Consider the following 16,450-nt stretch of genomic DNA (forward strand, 5'->3'; position numbering starts at 1 on the left):
GCAACCTCAGTTATAAGTGGTGAAAGAGTTTAATGGTCAGAATTCTGTGAACTGGTGGGAGATGGTTGTGCCAGAACCTTGCAGAAGTTGGTGAGAGCTGTCATTGTGGCACACCTTCCCAGATGCTTCAGTCTCCAGTGCTGTCACCACTTGTCCCCTTCACCCCATAAAAGCTGATAAACTGGATCAATACAAGCTTTGGTTTAGCATCTTATTGGATTCGGCAGCACAGAGCACAGTTGCTCTTCAGAGAATTTGCAGTATCACAGGCATCTGGCTGTCACATCAGCTGCATCTGTTGAGCTGACATGAGGACAACGTGAACACTGAACGTGCGGGAGTGTGCTGGTGGGAGGACAGAGAGCGTGGGGATGCAGTGAGGCCACTTTGTAAGATGTGATGTCACTCTGTGCACAGATCTGCAGAAATTAGGAGCTAGAATTGCTGGCTGTGGCATGGAAGATTATTCACACACATTAAAATTCTTCGCTCAGTGTGTGATGTAAGGCAGCCTGTAGTCTTGCTGTAAAGTCTGTGACCAGTGCACTGTGGAGTCATGAGGATTTCAAAATACTTCTTGACATTAAGCTTTCTGAAATCTTTGCTGTCATGGATTGAAATGGAGATAGTCTCATGAGCTTAGTTGCACAGCACAAGAGCCATTTATTTGCTAGGGTTTTGTGGGTTTTTTTGTTTTGTTGGGTTTTTTTTTGTTGTTTGTTTGGTTTTTTGTTGTTTTTTTGTTTGTTTGTTTGTTTTGGTTTGGTTTGGTTTTTAGATGATGCTGAGATACTGTTTCTGGAGGGATGAAAACAATTCCTGGCTTTGCATTTGCAAACTGAACATCATTTTTCAGAATCTGTTGGATTATTATTAAGACAATAACTGCCTACGGTAATAACTACAAAATTTAATAACAGCAGTATATAAATGGTATAGTTTTAGAATATGTCTTGAAGCTTTTTGTCAGTATGTCTAATGTTCTTACTTGAGTGTTTGCTATTTTGCCTTCAAATTAAAGTAAAAGTAAGATATGATGAGAATAATGATTTGTCATTCCAACTGGAATTAGTCATTGGCCATCAAGACTAATCAAATTATCTGTTTCTAAAGAATTAACCTTATTTTACTAATATGGAACAATAGTTTTCAAGTCTACCAAATGCTTTGACAAATTCTGAAGTTTTGTTTGAATTGGATTCATTTTACCCAGCTTCAGGCACGCTGGTTGCCAGGTGTCTAGCCTAGCCCAGTCACCCAGGCTGTTCCTGTCACCAGAGGAGAAGGGTATGTTACCAGAAGATGCCCACTCTGCTTATCTCAGACCTCTTTTGTATGAGGGCTCAGATCACTGTCAGGGTGCCCATCTCTCCCCACCGACTCAGATCTGGACAAGTTTCAGGAGACATGTAAGTCTGACACCTTAGCTGAATCAGTCCCTGTAGTCCTATGTTGCTGGGACAAGCTCTGTGTCCCAGATTCAGCCAGTGCTTCTCTGGGTCAGGGCAGCTATTGGAAAGGCTGTTGTGATCCCATGGCATTGGTGAGCTGTTTTCTGTGACATGTGGCTCAGGCACAGAAATGAAACAGAATAAAGGCACTTTAGAACAAATACTCAGAAAGTAGCCCTGAACAGGGGGGCAGAGCAGGCATGGAGGGAGGTAGATTTGCAGATGTGCTGCCAGTCCCCTGGAAGTTAAGCCTCAAGATTTGTTGTGGATGCCTTGGAAGTGCTCAAGACCAGGTTGGATGGGTCTCTGAGCAATTTGGTTTAGTGGAAGGTGTCCCTGGCCATGGCCTGGGGATTTGTAACTATCTGGTCTTTAAGGTCTCTTCCAACACAAACCATTCTGTAGGTCTCTAATTACCCATTTATTGGGTACGATGTCTGAGCCTGTGGCACTGATTTGGTATTTTTGGTTGTCCCAAACTGTCCTGCTTTCTTGGCTTTATGTCCGGCAGCACCACTGCTACAAAGCTCAAGCTTGGGGCCCCTCCAGTGCTATAGGAGCGGGGCCAACTCGCTCCCCAGAGTTCCCTTTCCCCGGGGAACTCGGGCACCGGGCAGCACGGCGGCTCCACAGGTACAGTCGGGCTCTCACGGCCGGTCCGGGACACTCGAAGAAGGGTGCAAGTCCCGGGAGGAGAGCCCGGCGGCAGCCCGCGGGAGGGGTTCCCCGGGGCGGCGGGGGCGGTGCGGGGGCTGCGGAGGGGCTCGGCAGCGCCCGCCCCCTCGGTGCCGCCCGGCCCCGCCCGGCCGCGGCCGCCGTGCCCCTCCCGGGGCAGGGGCAGGCAGAACGGGGCGGGGGGGAGCGGAGCCGGCGAGGCGTGATCGCCCGAGGCCCCTCCTGCCTGCCGGGGAAGCCTTAAAACACCCCGGCGGGGCGCGGAGCCCGCACTCGGGAGCCCCGACGCACGGGCAGACGCGCCTCGCCTGCCGAGAGCCGCTCCGCTGCAGCCGCCGCCGTGAGTGCCGCGACGGGGCGGGCACGGGAGTGGGGACAGGGATGGGAAGGGGGACGCGGGGCTGTCCGGGCCGGTCAGGGGCTGCGCTGGGGCGGCCGCGCTGCTCCCGCCGTCGGGGCAGGTGCTGACGGCAGCTCTCATCCATCCCGCCCCGCCGTGCAGATGCAGGGCACCGTGAGGCTGTGGGTGTCGGTGCTGACTTTCGCCCTGTCGCTGCTGGTCTGCCTGGGGACGCTGGCAGAGGCGTACCCCTCGAAACCGGACAGCCCCGGCGAGGACGCCCCCGCAGAGGACATGGCCAGATACTACTCGGCGCTGAGGCACTACATCAACCTCATCACCAGGCAGAGGTAGGCAGAGCGGGACGGCAGGCATCCCCCTTTCCCACTCCCCGGGCTGATTTTTTTCCTTGGCGAGGCTCAGGGGAGGGAGGTGGGGTACCCCCTCACACCGGGTGTCCCTCCCTGCTTTCGCCAAGGACACGGATGAAGACGTGGTGCACAGATTCCTTTTAGAGAGCAACGCCCGTGGAACCCTGAGTTGCCGATGGGTCCAAAGCTGAATTTCTGCCAAGTTGTCAGAAGGGGCAGGGGTCAGTGCTGCCTCTGCTCTCTCAGCCTCTTCTAGCTCTGGCACAGACAGGCTGGTAGGCAGGAGCACGAACCACAGGGCAGCGTGTACAGGGAGAGCCCCCCAAATGGGAAAGGTAACTAACCTGGGAGCTGGAGAGAGCTAGACAGAGCAGTAGGAGCAGTTTCCCACTTCTGTTGCTGCCACCGAGTCAAATGAAGATTTTAGTGAGAAAAAGTGCCCACTGTGGGGATGTTTTGTGGTTTGTAGGCTACTTCATGCAGCTGTGAGCGCCAGAAAACCCACCAGTCTTAACAAAAACCTCTTTCAAGATCAAGAACTCAAGCCCAATCTGAAAGAGAAAAGAGTATGGACCTGTGCCTACCTGGCTCTAAACTCTTTCTGGGTTGACCGTGCTTGTTAAAGTAGACATAAAGGCTCAGCCTGAAAAAAAAGGACAAGTTATTATAAAAAAAATAATCTTCTTTGATAAAAAATCATCTGTCCAGTTAGCCTGTGGGATTGATAGAAGTTTCCCTTGAGGTCCCACAATAGTGTGTGACCCAGAAGAGCTTTGACATATTTATCTATTTGTTTAATATCAAAACCAGATGAGAGGTCTAAAATTAGGTTTTCATCTGTCCCTCTAGAATTCTGAATAATTAAATTAGAAGGCTGGCTATCATGTAACTGAGAGCTTTCCCAGCAAGCCCATAACATTGTCTGTCAGTGCACTAATTGCATAAGATGGATGAAGGGGCTGATAGAAATCCAGTTCTTCAGTCCTGAACTTTTAAAGCAATATTCACAACTGGTTCCTGTGTGAGGCACGCTTCTGTGTGGCAGTCTGTGCTCAAATAACCTTTTGTCTAGATTACTGCTAAAATAATCCAATCCTCAAATTCTGCCTCTACTGCCCTTTCCCTCTTGCATGTGGTGGGATCTCCAGGCTGGTGTCTCATCCCTTCTTTTCTTTCTTTCATCTCCCATTTCAAAGGTGGCTCCTGTCCAAAGCAAGGTCATATTTAAAAAAAAAAAAAATCCCAAATCCAAACCAAACCAAATGACCCCCCCTTTCTCTATTCAGCCTCCACTTCTGGTGTGTGCCCTGTGTGCTTTAATGTTGACCATGTAGCTTTTATCCCAATTTTATGAGTTGTAAGTACACAACTTAGAGACTGAAACCAGTTTCGTTCTTTTGTGTGGATTTGGGATCTGAAATGAACTGAAATAGTTATTGTTTCTGATGGATAAAATTTAAATTTTGTTCTTTAGATTTTACTCATATTTCCTAACCACCCTTATATTTAAAGGAACAGAGTTGACCTGGAAGGACAAGAAAGTTAGCAGACAAAAGCACTACCATGACAACTTTGTGATACACATTTAAAAGTTGACTGCACAGGTTAACTAAAAAACCAAAGAGGTGTGCTGTTTCCACTGCTGTTTCCATTAACAGTCCAGAAATAAAGCAATTGCCACCTCCATTTCTAAAGCTTAACTGAGCTCCTGGAGGTTTCCTGTTTCACCAGTGACGCAGTCACTTGCAAAATGAATTGCTTTTGAAGCACTTTGGACAGGTCTAAGGATGGTTGATTGGTCTATTTCAGCAGATGTGCTCAAAGTTGTCTCTCTTCTTACAGATTTTTATCTCTGCTTTTTGTGCATGGTACTGCTTGGGAGCCCTGTGACATGGGGATGGGGTCCAGGAGCTCACCCTGCTCCTCCTGAGGGTCGGTGAGAAGCTGTGCTCAGCATCTCACCAGACCTGGTGCATGTAGCTGGTGAGGTGAAGCAGTAAGAACACATTGGCGAAGGAGGAGATGAGGAGATCGACACTTTTTTCTCTTCAGATTCATCTGTCCTGCCTTGTTTGATGTTTTTGTGATTATGAATACCCCCCCTCCTGCCCCCATAGCTCATCTTTCTGCCTTCTGCTTCTGACCTGACTCAAGCATTTGAGTGCCATTCCCCTCTGAACTACTGTGACCCACAGGGTCTTCACCTGAGCTCAATGAAGCTTCTTCCTTCCAGATCATCCTTCTCTTCTTGTCTTTAAACCTCGTCCATCTGGCTGCTTTGCTCCCTCTCTCCTTTGAAATTCTTCTTCAGATCCATCTCAGCTTTAGAGACCAATGCCTGTCAGCTTTAATACCCCTTTGAGGTTACCTGAGGTAAACAGGTACTTGTATGGTGCAGGTCATGAGACCTGTTTCAGGCTTCTTGCTTCTGATGAGATCCCTTTTTCCTTATGTGCCAGGTCGTTATAACTTAAAAGAGAGCCCAGCACAGATGCAGCCTCCTGCTCTACAGATGTCTGTGTGCCTTTGAATTAGTTCCAGCTTTGTCTCCAGAGCTGTCCTGTGGTCCTTTCCTCATACCCCTCCATCACATTGTTCAGGAGGCTTTTTTCAGACTCTTCCTCCTCCTGCTACTTGCTGCTACCTGTACTCCCTTCTGCTAACAAACTATATTCTTTCCTTGTCACTTGCAGCTTGTTCATGAATCTGTGGCTCTTCTGTGCTGTAGCAAAGCAGTCAGGCCATTCCTGCTGGAAATGGCTTGAACTATAGGCAGGGCAGAGAGTATATGAAAGTGTGTATGACTTGGGCAGCGCTGCTGCTCCTGCTTCATGCCACACCCTTTAACGGGCAAGGGAGCAGATCTCCAGGGCTTTGGGTTTTGGACAGTTTTCTGAATCAGACCCACAGATGCTTCTGAGATGACTCAGCTAGTGTTGCCAGCTTTGGACATTGATGGGCTTTGAGTGCTAACACCCAAGCGTCCATCGGAAGCTTTGAGATTTTGCTGAGCCTGACGTACTACATCCTTATTCAGAATAAGAATGTTTACTCCTTAAATCTCTTTGACTTCAGCTGGAGCTGTGGGTTATCAGCATGCCCCAAAGTAGGCCTTGATGTCTCAAATGGAGTATAAAAACTGACCAGGTATTTTCACCTGTCTTGGAATCATGGTATTTCTAAGTCTTTTAAAACAGCCATGATTTTTGATAAATGTGTATCTCAGAGCAAGGAGCAAGGCACGAAGCAGCTGGAGCAAAGACGTCTCAAGGTATTTGCATCAAGAAAAAGAGATTGATTTTGTCAGTGGCCCCTATTTAGTAAGTTGGTAGCATGGATGTTTCCCAGAGGCAAAATGACAGGGTAGACAGGAGACTGACAAAGGAAGAATGGATGTTCTTTGGGCAGCCCAGTTGGTTGCAGTCAGTGAACACCTTGTGTGCAGCTTTGCAGTGAGGATGTGATGGGTCCATCCAGCACAGGTAGTGGCACGGAGTAGCCAAGATGCTGAAGCGTCTCATATGAGATATATCTCCCCAACACAGTTGTCTTCATTATTTGAGTGAATCGCTGCACTCCAGGTGGTTGCTACCTATTTCTTATTCAGGCAAAACTTCCTGAGAGATTAGTGGGAGTTTTGTCCAAGTGTGAGCTGCTAGAGCAAGCTTTGATTTGTTAAATTAGTTTCTTTAATCACAGAAAATTAGCTTTCTCCTCAGTTGAAGTCCAGGTCACATCCATATTAATCAGAGCAGGGAACTAGAAAGAAATCCCTTGGTGGCGATGAAGTGCAAGGTATTTGATTCAGCATCGCGCCTGATTGCACTGTTGTAATAGCATTTTACTATGTCTGACTGGTTCTTTTCAAATACCTGCTTTCAGTCAGCTCAGATTAAGAAATTTAACTTTCTGAAACTGATGCTTTGTCTTTCTGGAGCACAAGTGATGCACTAAAATGATTAAAGAAAAAAAATACAAAAGAATACAAAGAGTTGAAAAAAGGATTGAAAAGTGAGATGTGTTTCCACTTTTAAGGAAGTTATGCAATCAACAGTTAAAACTGTTAGCTTTTTAAGTGTAGTTTGGGAAGGTTTGGGTTTCTTTTTCCAAATCTAAACCACTGGAATGACTGGGGTCACGGGAGAAACATTTTGATAGCAGTGCATAAAATCTAAGTCCTTAACTATACCTTTGATTTTTCTGGAATCGGAATTTCACTCAAGCAGCATTCACAAAAGCTGCTAATGTACTTTGTGATTCAGAATGAAATTGCATACACAAGTTAAACTGTGATCTTAATTCTTTCCAACCAAGGGAGTGTTTGCTCATAGCTATCACTCTTAGGCTAATGAATCCTTATAGTGGTGAAATGCCTCTCAAGCAGGCTGCTCACGGCTGCTTCTGTTTTCCCAGGAAAAGAGATGGAATTCCTTCCCAAGTAATGGAAATTGCAGTACTTTTAACTGTTGATTGATGTACAGTATTCAGGATTAAAAAAAAAAAAGGCAAATAGAAAGTCAGCTGCTGTATAAGTATAGGACAAAGGTAGCCCCTTATATCCCATCTAATTGAAGAAGAACTCTGAATGAGCACGTTTTCATTCCCACAGCCACGTAGTTTAAGATGATTACCTTGGGATAGCTCAGTCTTTGCAATCTAATGTGCTATGTGTTGGGCAGCCCCAAGTGTACTGGCTATCTTAAAAAACCTTGCATAATTTCCTGATGAAGGATAAGTATCATCTAAACCAATGAGAAAGTTAATGGGATGGTGGAACTGGGTTTGCAAGCAGGAATGACATGCTTGGAGGTCACACCACGCACAGCTTCTTTCCTCTTCCTCCATGCTCACATCAGTAAGGTGCAAGGTCCTAGAGTATGCAGGAGCAGCCATCAAATTGAGAAATATTCAGAGTTTCTCAATATTATAATGTAAAATAATTATGGAGAAAATGTAGAAAAATATGGAAATGAAATAAGAATGAATGTTCACTCACATGGCTAAGCCAAATTAAAATTCTTGTTGGAAAGTGCTATTTATGTCTGTTCTATTTTTTTTTTTTCTGAAAAAAGTCAATAATGGTTCTGTGCTCAGTCTTCATTTGTAAAAACTGACATATACAAAAATACAACTTTTAAAAATTTTTCCTCAGATATGGAAAGAGATCAAGCCCAGATACACTGATCTCAGACCTCTTGTTGAGGGAAAGCACAGAAAACATTCCTAGATCCAGGTATGTATGAAGAGCTCATTTGGATTTAACGGTTTCATTTGTTATCAATAAATATGTTTCACAGGGAGAAAATGTGCCACCAACAGCTGGCTAATCATGTCCTTAAAGCAAAACATCTTTAATTCCTTTTTTTTTTTAAGAGCTAGCACCATCTATGAATGCAAGAAGTGCCTTACGAGATATGATATAGTCCAGACTCCTCATTTCCCGATTTTGGGGGCGGGCCATACCTCTTATTCAGAGGAAGGGAAGCATTGCCATGACACTTGCCCCATTCTGGGCATTTTCACATAGAATTGTATGCCAATGTCTGGTGATGATTCCTGACATATTTGAGCACCAAAGACAGCATATTGCTACTCATTTGCTGCTCACACAGGTTTGAATTTTTCTTCTGATGATGTGTAAGTGGTAAATATGCACATACGTTAACTCATGCACAGAGGTGACTTGTCTTTAAAATACAGTATTTCACATTGGGTTTGTATCTAATATTTTACAAAGGGAAAAAAAGGCCTTTTTATTTCCATTTGCACTTGGTTTGAAGTAACAGTGGTGTTTCAAACAGCACTGGGGTTTCAAATGTACATAACGTATTTATCTAGTTAGGTAATGACACTTCAGCCATGATGTAAGATACTGTTGTAGTGACTACAATTTACACAGCTGAAAAGTGAGTGTGTTGAAAAGGTAAGGTGCAGGGGGAGTTTTGGCTCATGAAGAAAAATACTAGTTTTACTCACAATCCAGCATGAATTAGCTCAGTTTAAGCCTTTACTGATTGTCTGAAGTTTGCTGGCAATACTTCTACTGCGGAAATAAATGTTTTATGCAGTTTTCTTCTCAGGAGTATACAAGCAAATGCTCTGCAAAGGCTCAACTAGACTGGTTGAGTACTTAAACATAATAGCCTGTAGCACTGAATTTAGGGCATGATCATGACACTGAAAAATGACCCAAAATTCCTACTACCATCCAGGGACACTGCCCATGAGACTCGCGGTTCTGTGTGTAGGGAGAGCGTTGTCTGATGGTTTGATGACTAACCACAGCTGTGGGGATGCAATTTTCTCTGCAGATGCTTATCTAAAAAACTGCATGGAGTGCAGTGAAATGTATTAGACTATTTTGTGTTTGGTAATGACAAGGCAGAGCCCTCACATAATGGGAAATTTCCACTGCCTTGAATTTGAGGCAACACACAGGGTAGTTAGTACTCATACTCTAATATATCTCCCTAATAGTCTAATACTCTCTGTAATTTTCACCCCTTCATCACAAAACTTTATGATTATTATTATTGTTTCAATAGTGCTATTTATAACACACTAGGGAGCAAAACTTCATGAGCAAAATAACCAAGTAGTCTGCAGTTAAGATCAAGAATTGATGAGAAGCAGATTTTTATTTCATACCCCCGTAACAGCGCTTTAAACTGAGTATGGTATTTTTCACTCATTGCTGACAGTTATGTGAGTACTGGGAACAATGATGCCTAGTTTCCTATGGATATGTTTTCTAGGATAAAACCCTGTATGAATTCTCAACCCCACTCCAACTTTTTCCTCTATGTGAGGACACAATTAAATTTTCTTTCTATCCAGTCCTGTGTTCCATGGCATATTGGGACCTAATATCTCTAAAATCAGTGTACCTCTCCCTGACTTGGTTTAAATTGTCCAAAGGATGTGAAACCTGGCTGGGAAGTTAGGAGAGCCACACAGGGTTGGACAGCTGGATACACAGCATGGCCACCTAAGCCTTCCTCCTGGAGGAAGCTAGGCTGAATGAATGAAAGGCAGACTGCTGTTATTCCAAATTTAAATTGTTTTAGAAATAGTTACACACAAAGCTAGTTATGGAGCAGGTGTAATTTGCACCCAGTGAGTCAGTGACAGACAGAGATACCTCATGAGTTGTCAGGAACTGAACTTTGTAACTAAACACTGAGATAATAATAAATGACTTAATTGTACTCAGCTTGACCAGCCTGGTTTGACATTACAGTTTTGCTGACTGAAATACGCCCCAAAGGATTTTGTAGTCTGGGTGTATGCCTGACAATATGAAGAAAGGTTAGAGAGATGCTTTGAGAAACTAATTACAATATAGGAAGCTAAAGATTAAAAAAAGGAGGTGCCTTGGCCTGAGTACAAGTAAGTTCTTATGACAGAAGCATGTGATATGGCATGTTTCTGATTTTGTCTGTCTTGTGGAGTGATGAGAAAATGTTTCATACTCAGTAATAGGATGTATATCTCCTGATAATGCCTCTTTAAAAATTAGATATCTAGTATGAAGTACTTGTCTAGGTTGCCTCTGCAGTCAGTCAGAGGGATGGATAATTCCAGAACAAGCTTTCCTTCCTAAAATGGGCAGGGTCTCAGTTGCCCTCTAAGGTGTCAGTGTCTCTCCACTGACTGTGGAGGCAGACTAGATATTTAATCAAGACTTTATGTGCATCTCTTTAGATAGGAAAAATTATGGCAAATGCATTTCTCCTGTTCTTTTTCTGTGTTCTCCTACTTGTTACCTTTCCTCCTGTGTAGACAAAACATCTGTTTGCAAACAGAGGATCTTTGGATAAAATCCTGCCCTCAGCACCCTTTTCAATAAATTTCAAATGCTTGATATTGAGCAGTAGAATACCACAATAATATTTTAGGATAGTGGCTTTGAATGTGGGTTTTGTTTGAAGGTGCTTACAGCATGATGCAATTTTGTTTGGCTCAGTGAGTTCTCTTTGGAAGTTGCTTACTCCTGAGTTAGAGTGAAAAATCTTTAAGAAATTTGTATTTCAACATACAGTTTTCTAGCTTAATTTCACTAAGTGCTATTTGATGATGTAAAGCAGCTTTGTAGTGAGTCTCAACCATGTAAAACGTGTTACCAGGGTAGCAGGATGTAGGGGCAAGTTCTGGTACCAAAGTACAGATTTTTGGCAATTCATAATGCACAATCTTAAACTGAAAATATGCATATATATTCCTCATTGCTGGTATTAATGAAAATTTTAGTCAGTTTTAACATCAAATTTTTTCGGAGGGGCCTTTGGTATGTGTTTAATGTGGTTTTTTTTATTCAAAATATGTGTTGCAGGTTTGAAGACCCTTCAGTGTGGTGATGGGATTTTCAGCACACCTTCAAAACTTTTCCTAGATTTCAGTTCATACTCCATGCCTCTGAAGCAAATCACAGCGTCATCCCCAGTGCATGCAGCCATTGTACTGAACTCTGTAGAGTTTCTCCTTCATCATATTTGTATATACCTTTATTTAAATAAATTATTTGTGCATTCCAAAATATAACATACTAAATGAAAACAAACAACCATGTCATTGGTATAACAAAGCATCATTTTAAACTATTAAAACTGAATTATAACTTCCCTGTAGTGTGAAGTAGTGTGGACAGCAATGGTGTCACGGTTGTTACAGTAATTACTGTTCAAAGTAAGATAAAGACATCATTTATTGTGGCCTCAGACTTAACTCAAAACTGCTTAAAATAATTTATTGCAGACTGCATAACCTCAGAAAATAGTGTTCTGAGAGGCAATTTTTCAGAATGGCCATGCTAAAAACTTATTTAGTGCGTACATTGATAAATGTAATAAAATTAAAGGCATTTTCAAAATGCAAAGGAATAAGTCACTGCTTAATTCTGCTAACTCCTTGAAACTGGTTTGATGCTTGGCTGTAAGCCTCAACTAGTAATTTTAAATGACACAGATGTAACATCTTTGTTTTGGCAATATGCAAAATAGCAGAAAATAACATCTAAAGTAACTCGTAAACCAAGACAAGACTGCAATTATTTGTGCCAGAAAAGATACATCTAACTGCCTAAAGCCTTGCAAAGGGGCACACTGATAAATCCCAAACTTTGGGGTACTTGCCCTCCAAGCCTCTCTCATTGGGAGTTATAAATGGTTGCTGTTTGTACCATAAGAAGGTCCACAGAACAAGGACAAGGCCAATTATCTCCAGGTTTACATTTTCTTATTTTTGGATTTTTTAAATTTACTCACTAGCCTAGTGGGGGTCTTAGACACACTTGAAGTTTTTACTCAAAGTAGTATAAGAATGGCAGCACGTTCCCCTTGTTCTTAAGTGGTTCTAGTTCACAGATGTGTATCTTGCTGTATGCTCACAACCCAGACTGCATGACACAAATGCTGGTTCCTCATACATCTGATACACCACTTCTTTTCTTTAGACACTGTGACTAAACAATGCAGAATAAAGCACATAAAGATGTTCCAAACTGGAAAAGAATCAACATGATCTAATGAATTTAGATCTTCCCACTTTTCAAATGCTTCCACACGGCTGTTGCCCCCAGGAGAGATGGGTCAGTGCAACCGAGTTCCAGGTTTCTATAAATGCATTTGCAAAGTGTTACCAGCTTACCAGGACTGGCCAGCTTTTGTGGTCACACTGTCTTCAGTGAGGCGCAACATCGTTTTCCTTTTCATAAAACACTCAGGTGTCATTGGAATTGGCAAACTTAGCTTTCAGCAGCAATACATTAGCTTACAGACTTGGTGATGGTTCCATAGTGCTACACGTGGAATTGTGACAATTAACAGCAATTTAGAGTCACAAAAATGATTGGGGCCCCTGGGGTGTACTAGTTCGAAAACAAACCAGCAGGAGATTCCAAGTCAGAACTACAATTTAATAGGAAAATTAAAGAAAGTAGTACAGAAACACTGACTTAAACTGACAGAGTCAGAATACAACCTGACACCCTGTTGATAGAGGAGTGGTAGCAGTCTGATTAAATGGTGGCTACAGGCCTGTTGGAGCAATGGATGTGGTTTGGTTGAAGTGGTGATCCTGTAGAAAGATCTGATCTTTCTCCTGAGGTCCAGTGGTGGGTATCAAGCTCTTGTCCTCTGTGAATCCAGTGGTAGTGCCCCCGTGGTGTTCCAAGCCTCAGATGATATACAGGTAGGAATGTCTGGTTCCTCCCCATGGGGGGGGGGCATCTCACAATGGGATGATGTAATTCCATGAGTCATTGATGGCCCATTAGCGGAGATAGCCCCCCAGAGGGAGTTATCAGGGCTGACTCTTGGAGAAGATAAAGAACACTGCCCCACCTGTTTTAACAGTTTATTAAGATGGTAATACTTTTGGTTACACCTTTTCATTGTAACCCAAGGCACAGGGCAAACCATTGCCACCCACGGCAGAAGGCAATAACGTTCAGAGGAACTTCAGGATGGCCACCAGCTGCTGGAGTGAGCAGGTGTCCTTCAGCCTCAGGCCAGGACCTGCTGTGGCAGAGTACACATAGAGTACTCTGCTTTGAGTAATTATTAAAATGAAAATGGAAGGTTATTTAGATATTAGATACACAATATCTTTAATTCCTGCTAATTTTTAGTATTTCTCTATATACACTAATGACCATGTAAATTGTATTATCAGTAATGATAAAAATGATAAACTAATCTTACGTTGCTTGTGCTATCATCACACATGTACCTTAGTGGAGAAAGAGAGTTATAGAATTAATGCATGCTAAACACTTGTGTTGAGTTGTTCTACTCAATTACCTGAGTTTTCCTGAACTTTGAGAACACTGATCTGTGTAGAAAAGCTATTACCTCCTGAGCTGCCAAAGACAGAAGCAAGGCAAAACACACAATATTTATTTATCCACTCTGTGATATTATTTTCTTTCTAAAATCTTCCTCTGTTTTCTGGGGCAGACACAACATTGCCATGTTGTGTGCCCAGTGTGCTTAGTGCTTATCTTCCTTGTCGACCTCATATACCACTCTTGACAGGCCAGGACACTGAAAATATTGTATCAGCTCTCCAAATCAGAGGATAGACTTAAAAAATGAGCTGTGAAATGAAGATAAATACCAGTTTTCCTTGGCATGGCTTCTGCATTTTGACTTTTGGGTTAAGTTTTTCATCTTTTTCTCTCTAACCATGAGAAACAGTGCCTGTTTCTAAAACAAAGGCTGAAATTTATGTCAGAATCTGTGGAAGTGCCAGGAAAAACAAGAAGAAGAACCATAAAAGTAGGTAATAATATTTTCTCCTTTATTTATTGTGGGTTTGAAACCATGAGAAATGTACATAAATAGGTGTCAGACATTTAAAAGACTGTCCACCTTTACCTTTGGCAATTTCTGTAAAATACATCACAGGTATGCCCAACTTTATTTTAACCAAAGAGGAGATCTAGATGATCCCACCTGTCTTCTCTTCCAAGACAGGAAATGCTCTCTATCTTTTTCTCTCTCATCCCTACAAACCTAGCCCACTGCAATGCTTTCAGCCCTGAAATTCTCTGTGCCAAAAGACTCTCCATCGTGGTACTTCCAGTGTGGGCAGTGCTGCCCAAACCCATGGCATTGTGTTGGGGTGAGGTGAGATTTACCTGGTAGCTGGCAAATAAATATCAAGTTTCAGGTTCAGCATCAAGTGTTTTCCATAGTGTTTTTTGTCACCTCCTGGTGCTCTGCTGGCCCCTCACCTTGGTGCTTAAGGGTGAGGTGCCCAGGAGCACTCAGCACACATGGGAGGAATATTTTTAAGCTGAACTGACTTTTGCTCTGTGTTTCCCATGGGATTACATGTCTTGCCTGGACACATGACCTTCAGGGTTGCCTGTGTAAATCCAACACTGTATCTTTTTCCCATTGCTACCCTTGTGTTATCACCTGATCACCATTAGCCACTAAAAGCCAACAAACATTTTGAAAAAATTCAGCAGAATCAATCACAAAATCGTAGAGTACCAGGTTGGAAGGAAACTTCAAGGATCACCTGATCCAACCTTTCTTGGCAAAAGCATGGTACAAGATGGTCTAGCAGCCTGTCCAGCTGAGTCTCATAAATGTCCAGTGTTGGGGAATCCTCCACTTCCCTGTAGAGATTCTTCTCCTTGTAAAAAATGAGTGCCTGACTGTTACTGTGAAAATTTCTCCTCTTGTGTCCAATCAGAATCTCCCCAAGAGTAACTTGTACTCATTACCCCTCGTCTTTTCCTTGTGACTGCTTATAAAAAAGGAGCCTCCATCGTCTTAGTAACCACACTTTAAGTAGTGGAACATGGTTATAAGGTCCTCCAAAGCTGCCTTTCCTCAAGGGTGAACCAAGCCTTTTGTCTCAGCCTTTCCTCCTATGTCAGGCTGCCCAGTCCTTTGATCATCTTTGTGGCCCTTCTCTGGACCTCTCTAGCCTGTCCACATCTTTTTTTGTACAGCAGGGACCAAAACTGAACACAGTATTCCAGGTGTGACAAGCACTGATTTCAGTAAAGAGAACAAAAAGTTCTCAAATGGATTTCATGAAGGTAGAAAACTAAATGCAAACTAAATGTAATTTAACACACAGAAATGAAAAAAAAATACTCTTGCTTTGCTTTGGTGGTTTTGTTAGTACCCTGAGTAAGAAAGTGCTACTGAGCAAAAATTGCCTAACTAATGCAGTAATTCATATCAGGTCAGTGTATTTTATTTATCTGGCTGTATTGTTATCAGTCTTTTATTTATCTGTATTACAGCAGCACCTGGAGACTCCAGATATGGGGCTCATTGTGCTCCAGTCTGTAAGACCATAATAAAAAGAATAAATCTAGACTACAGAGATATTCCATCCACGTGCAAAGAGAGAAAGTGGGAGGAAACTCGGGCTCATAAATAAAATGGTAAGTAAGTTATAGTGGTCCTACTGCACCTGCAGCCTTGCCCTTATAGACTCTTGGATTACTGCAATTAAGAACGTGCTATGAAACAAGTAGTGCAACATTATCTTGTTTCCAGTTAATATGTGTGTTTGCTGAGCTCCCCGTTATCGAAGTTATTTGCTTTTCTCTAATGATCCAGTCTTTGCCAGGCCAAGAGACCTTTCAAGCTATATTTAGTTACAAGCAGCTCCCACCTGCCTGTAATGAACCAGCTCAGAAGATTTCAGGCTTCTTTCCTTATCTCATTTTCCTGTGCATTCAATAGAAGGTCCTGGGCTGCGGGCTGCCAAGGCCCTACAAGTGTGAGTCTCAAGGTGTCTAAGTTCTATGGAAATGTATCTGGAGTCATTCCACCTTTGAAGAACTAGAATTGATGGGAGCAGGAGAGCCATGAGGTGCCCTTGCAGACAGAGTTGATGGTGACTAAAACTGAACACAGCTGTAACTTTCCCAGTAAGCTGTAAAATGGGAGTGGGGAGCCATGAGGTGCCCTTGCAGATAGAGTTGATGGTGACTAATACTGAACACAGCTACAACAGCCTTCCCACAGCAACTTTCCCAGTAAGCTCTAAATTGGCAGCCTCTCCCAGAGGTACAAGAGTGTGAAATGCTCTTTGTCAAATAAATATGTTTGTATCAATTAAGAATGAGGGTTTAGCCGACT

At 42.9% G+C, this 16,450-nt stretch overlaps 1 protein-coding gene across 1 annotated transcript; it reads left to right on the top strand.

The window, feature by feature from the left end:
* Positions 1 to 2,399: 2,399 nt before the first annotated feature.
* Positions 2,400 to 11,458, top strand: NPY (neuropeptide Y). Its single transcript, XM_069005812.1, has 4 exons — positions 2,400 to 2,466; positions 2,629 to 2,816; positions 7,990 to 8,070; positions 11,170 to 11,458. Exons 2-4 carry the CDS (start codon positions 2,629 to 2,631, stop codon positions 11,192 to 11,194), a joined length of 294 nt encoding a protein of 97 aa, XP_068861913.1. The 5' UTR covers positions 2,400 to 2,466; the 3' UTR covers positions 11,195 to 11,458.
* The last annotated feature ends 4,992 nt before the right edge of the window (positions 11,459 to 16,450 follow it).

Source organism: Aphelocoma coerulescens, chromosome 2 (assembly GCF_041296385.1).
Source record: "Aphelocoma coerulescens isolate FSJ_1873_10779 chromosome 2, UR_Acoe_1.0, whole genome shotgun sequence".
NCBI classification, from domain to species: domain Eukaryota; kingdom Metazoa; phylum Chordata; class Aves; order Passeriformes; family Corvidae; genus Aphelocoma; species Aphelocoma coerulescens.

Bases quoted from the DNA above. Each gene is read 5' to 3' on its own strand.
- NPY (XM_069005812.1), top strand. From the start codon at position 2,629: ATGCAGGGCACCGTGAGGCTGTGGGTGTCGGTGCTGACTTTCGCCCTG. The intron at 2,817-7,989 runs GTAGGCAGAGCG...ATTTTTCCTCAG, and splicing joins AACCTCATCACCAGGCAGAG to ATATGGAAAGAGATCAAGCC. The intron at 8,071-11,169 runs GTATGTATGAAG...TATGTGTTGCAG, and splicing joins GAAAACATTCCTAGATCCAG to GTTTGAAGACCCTTCAGTGT.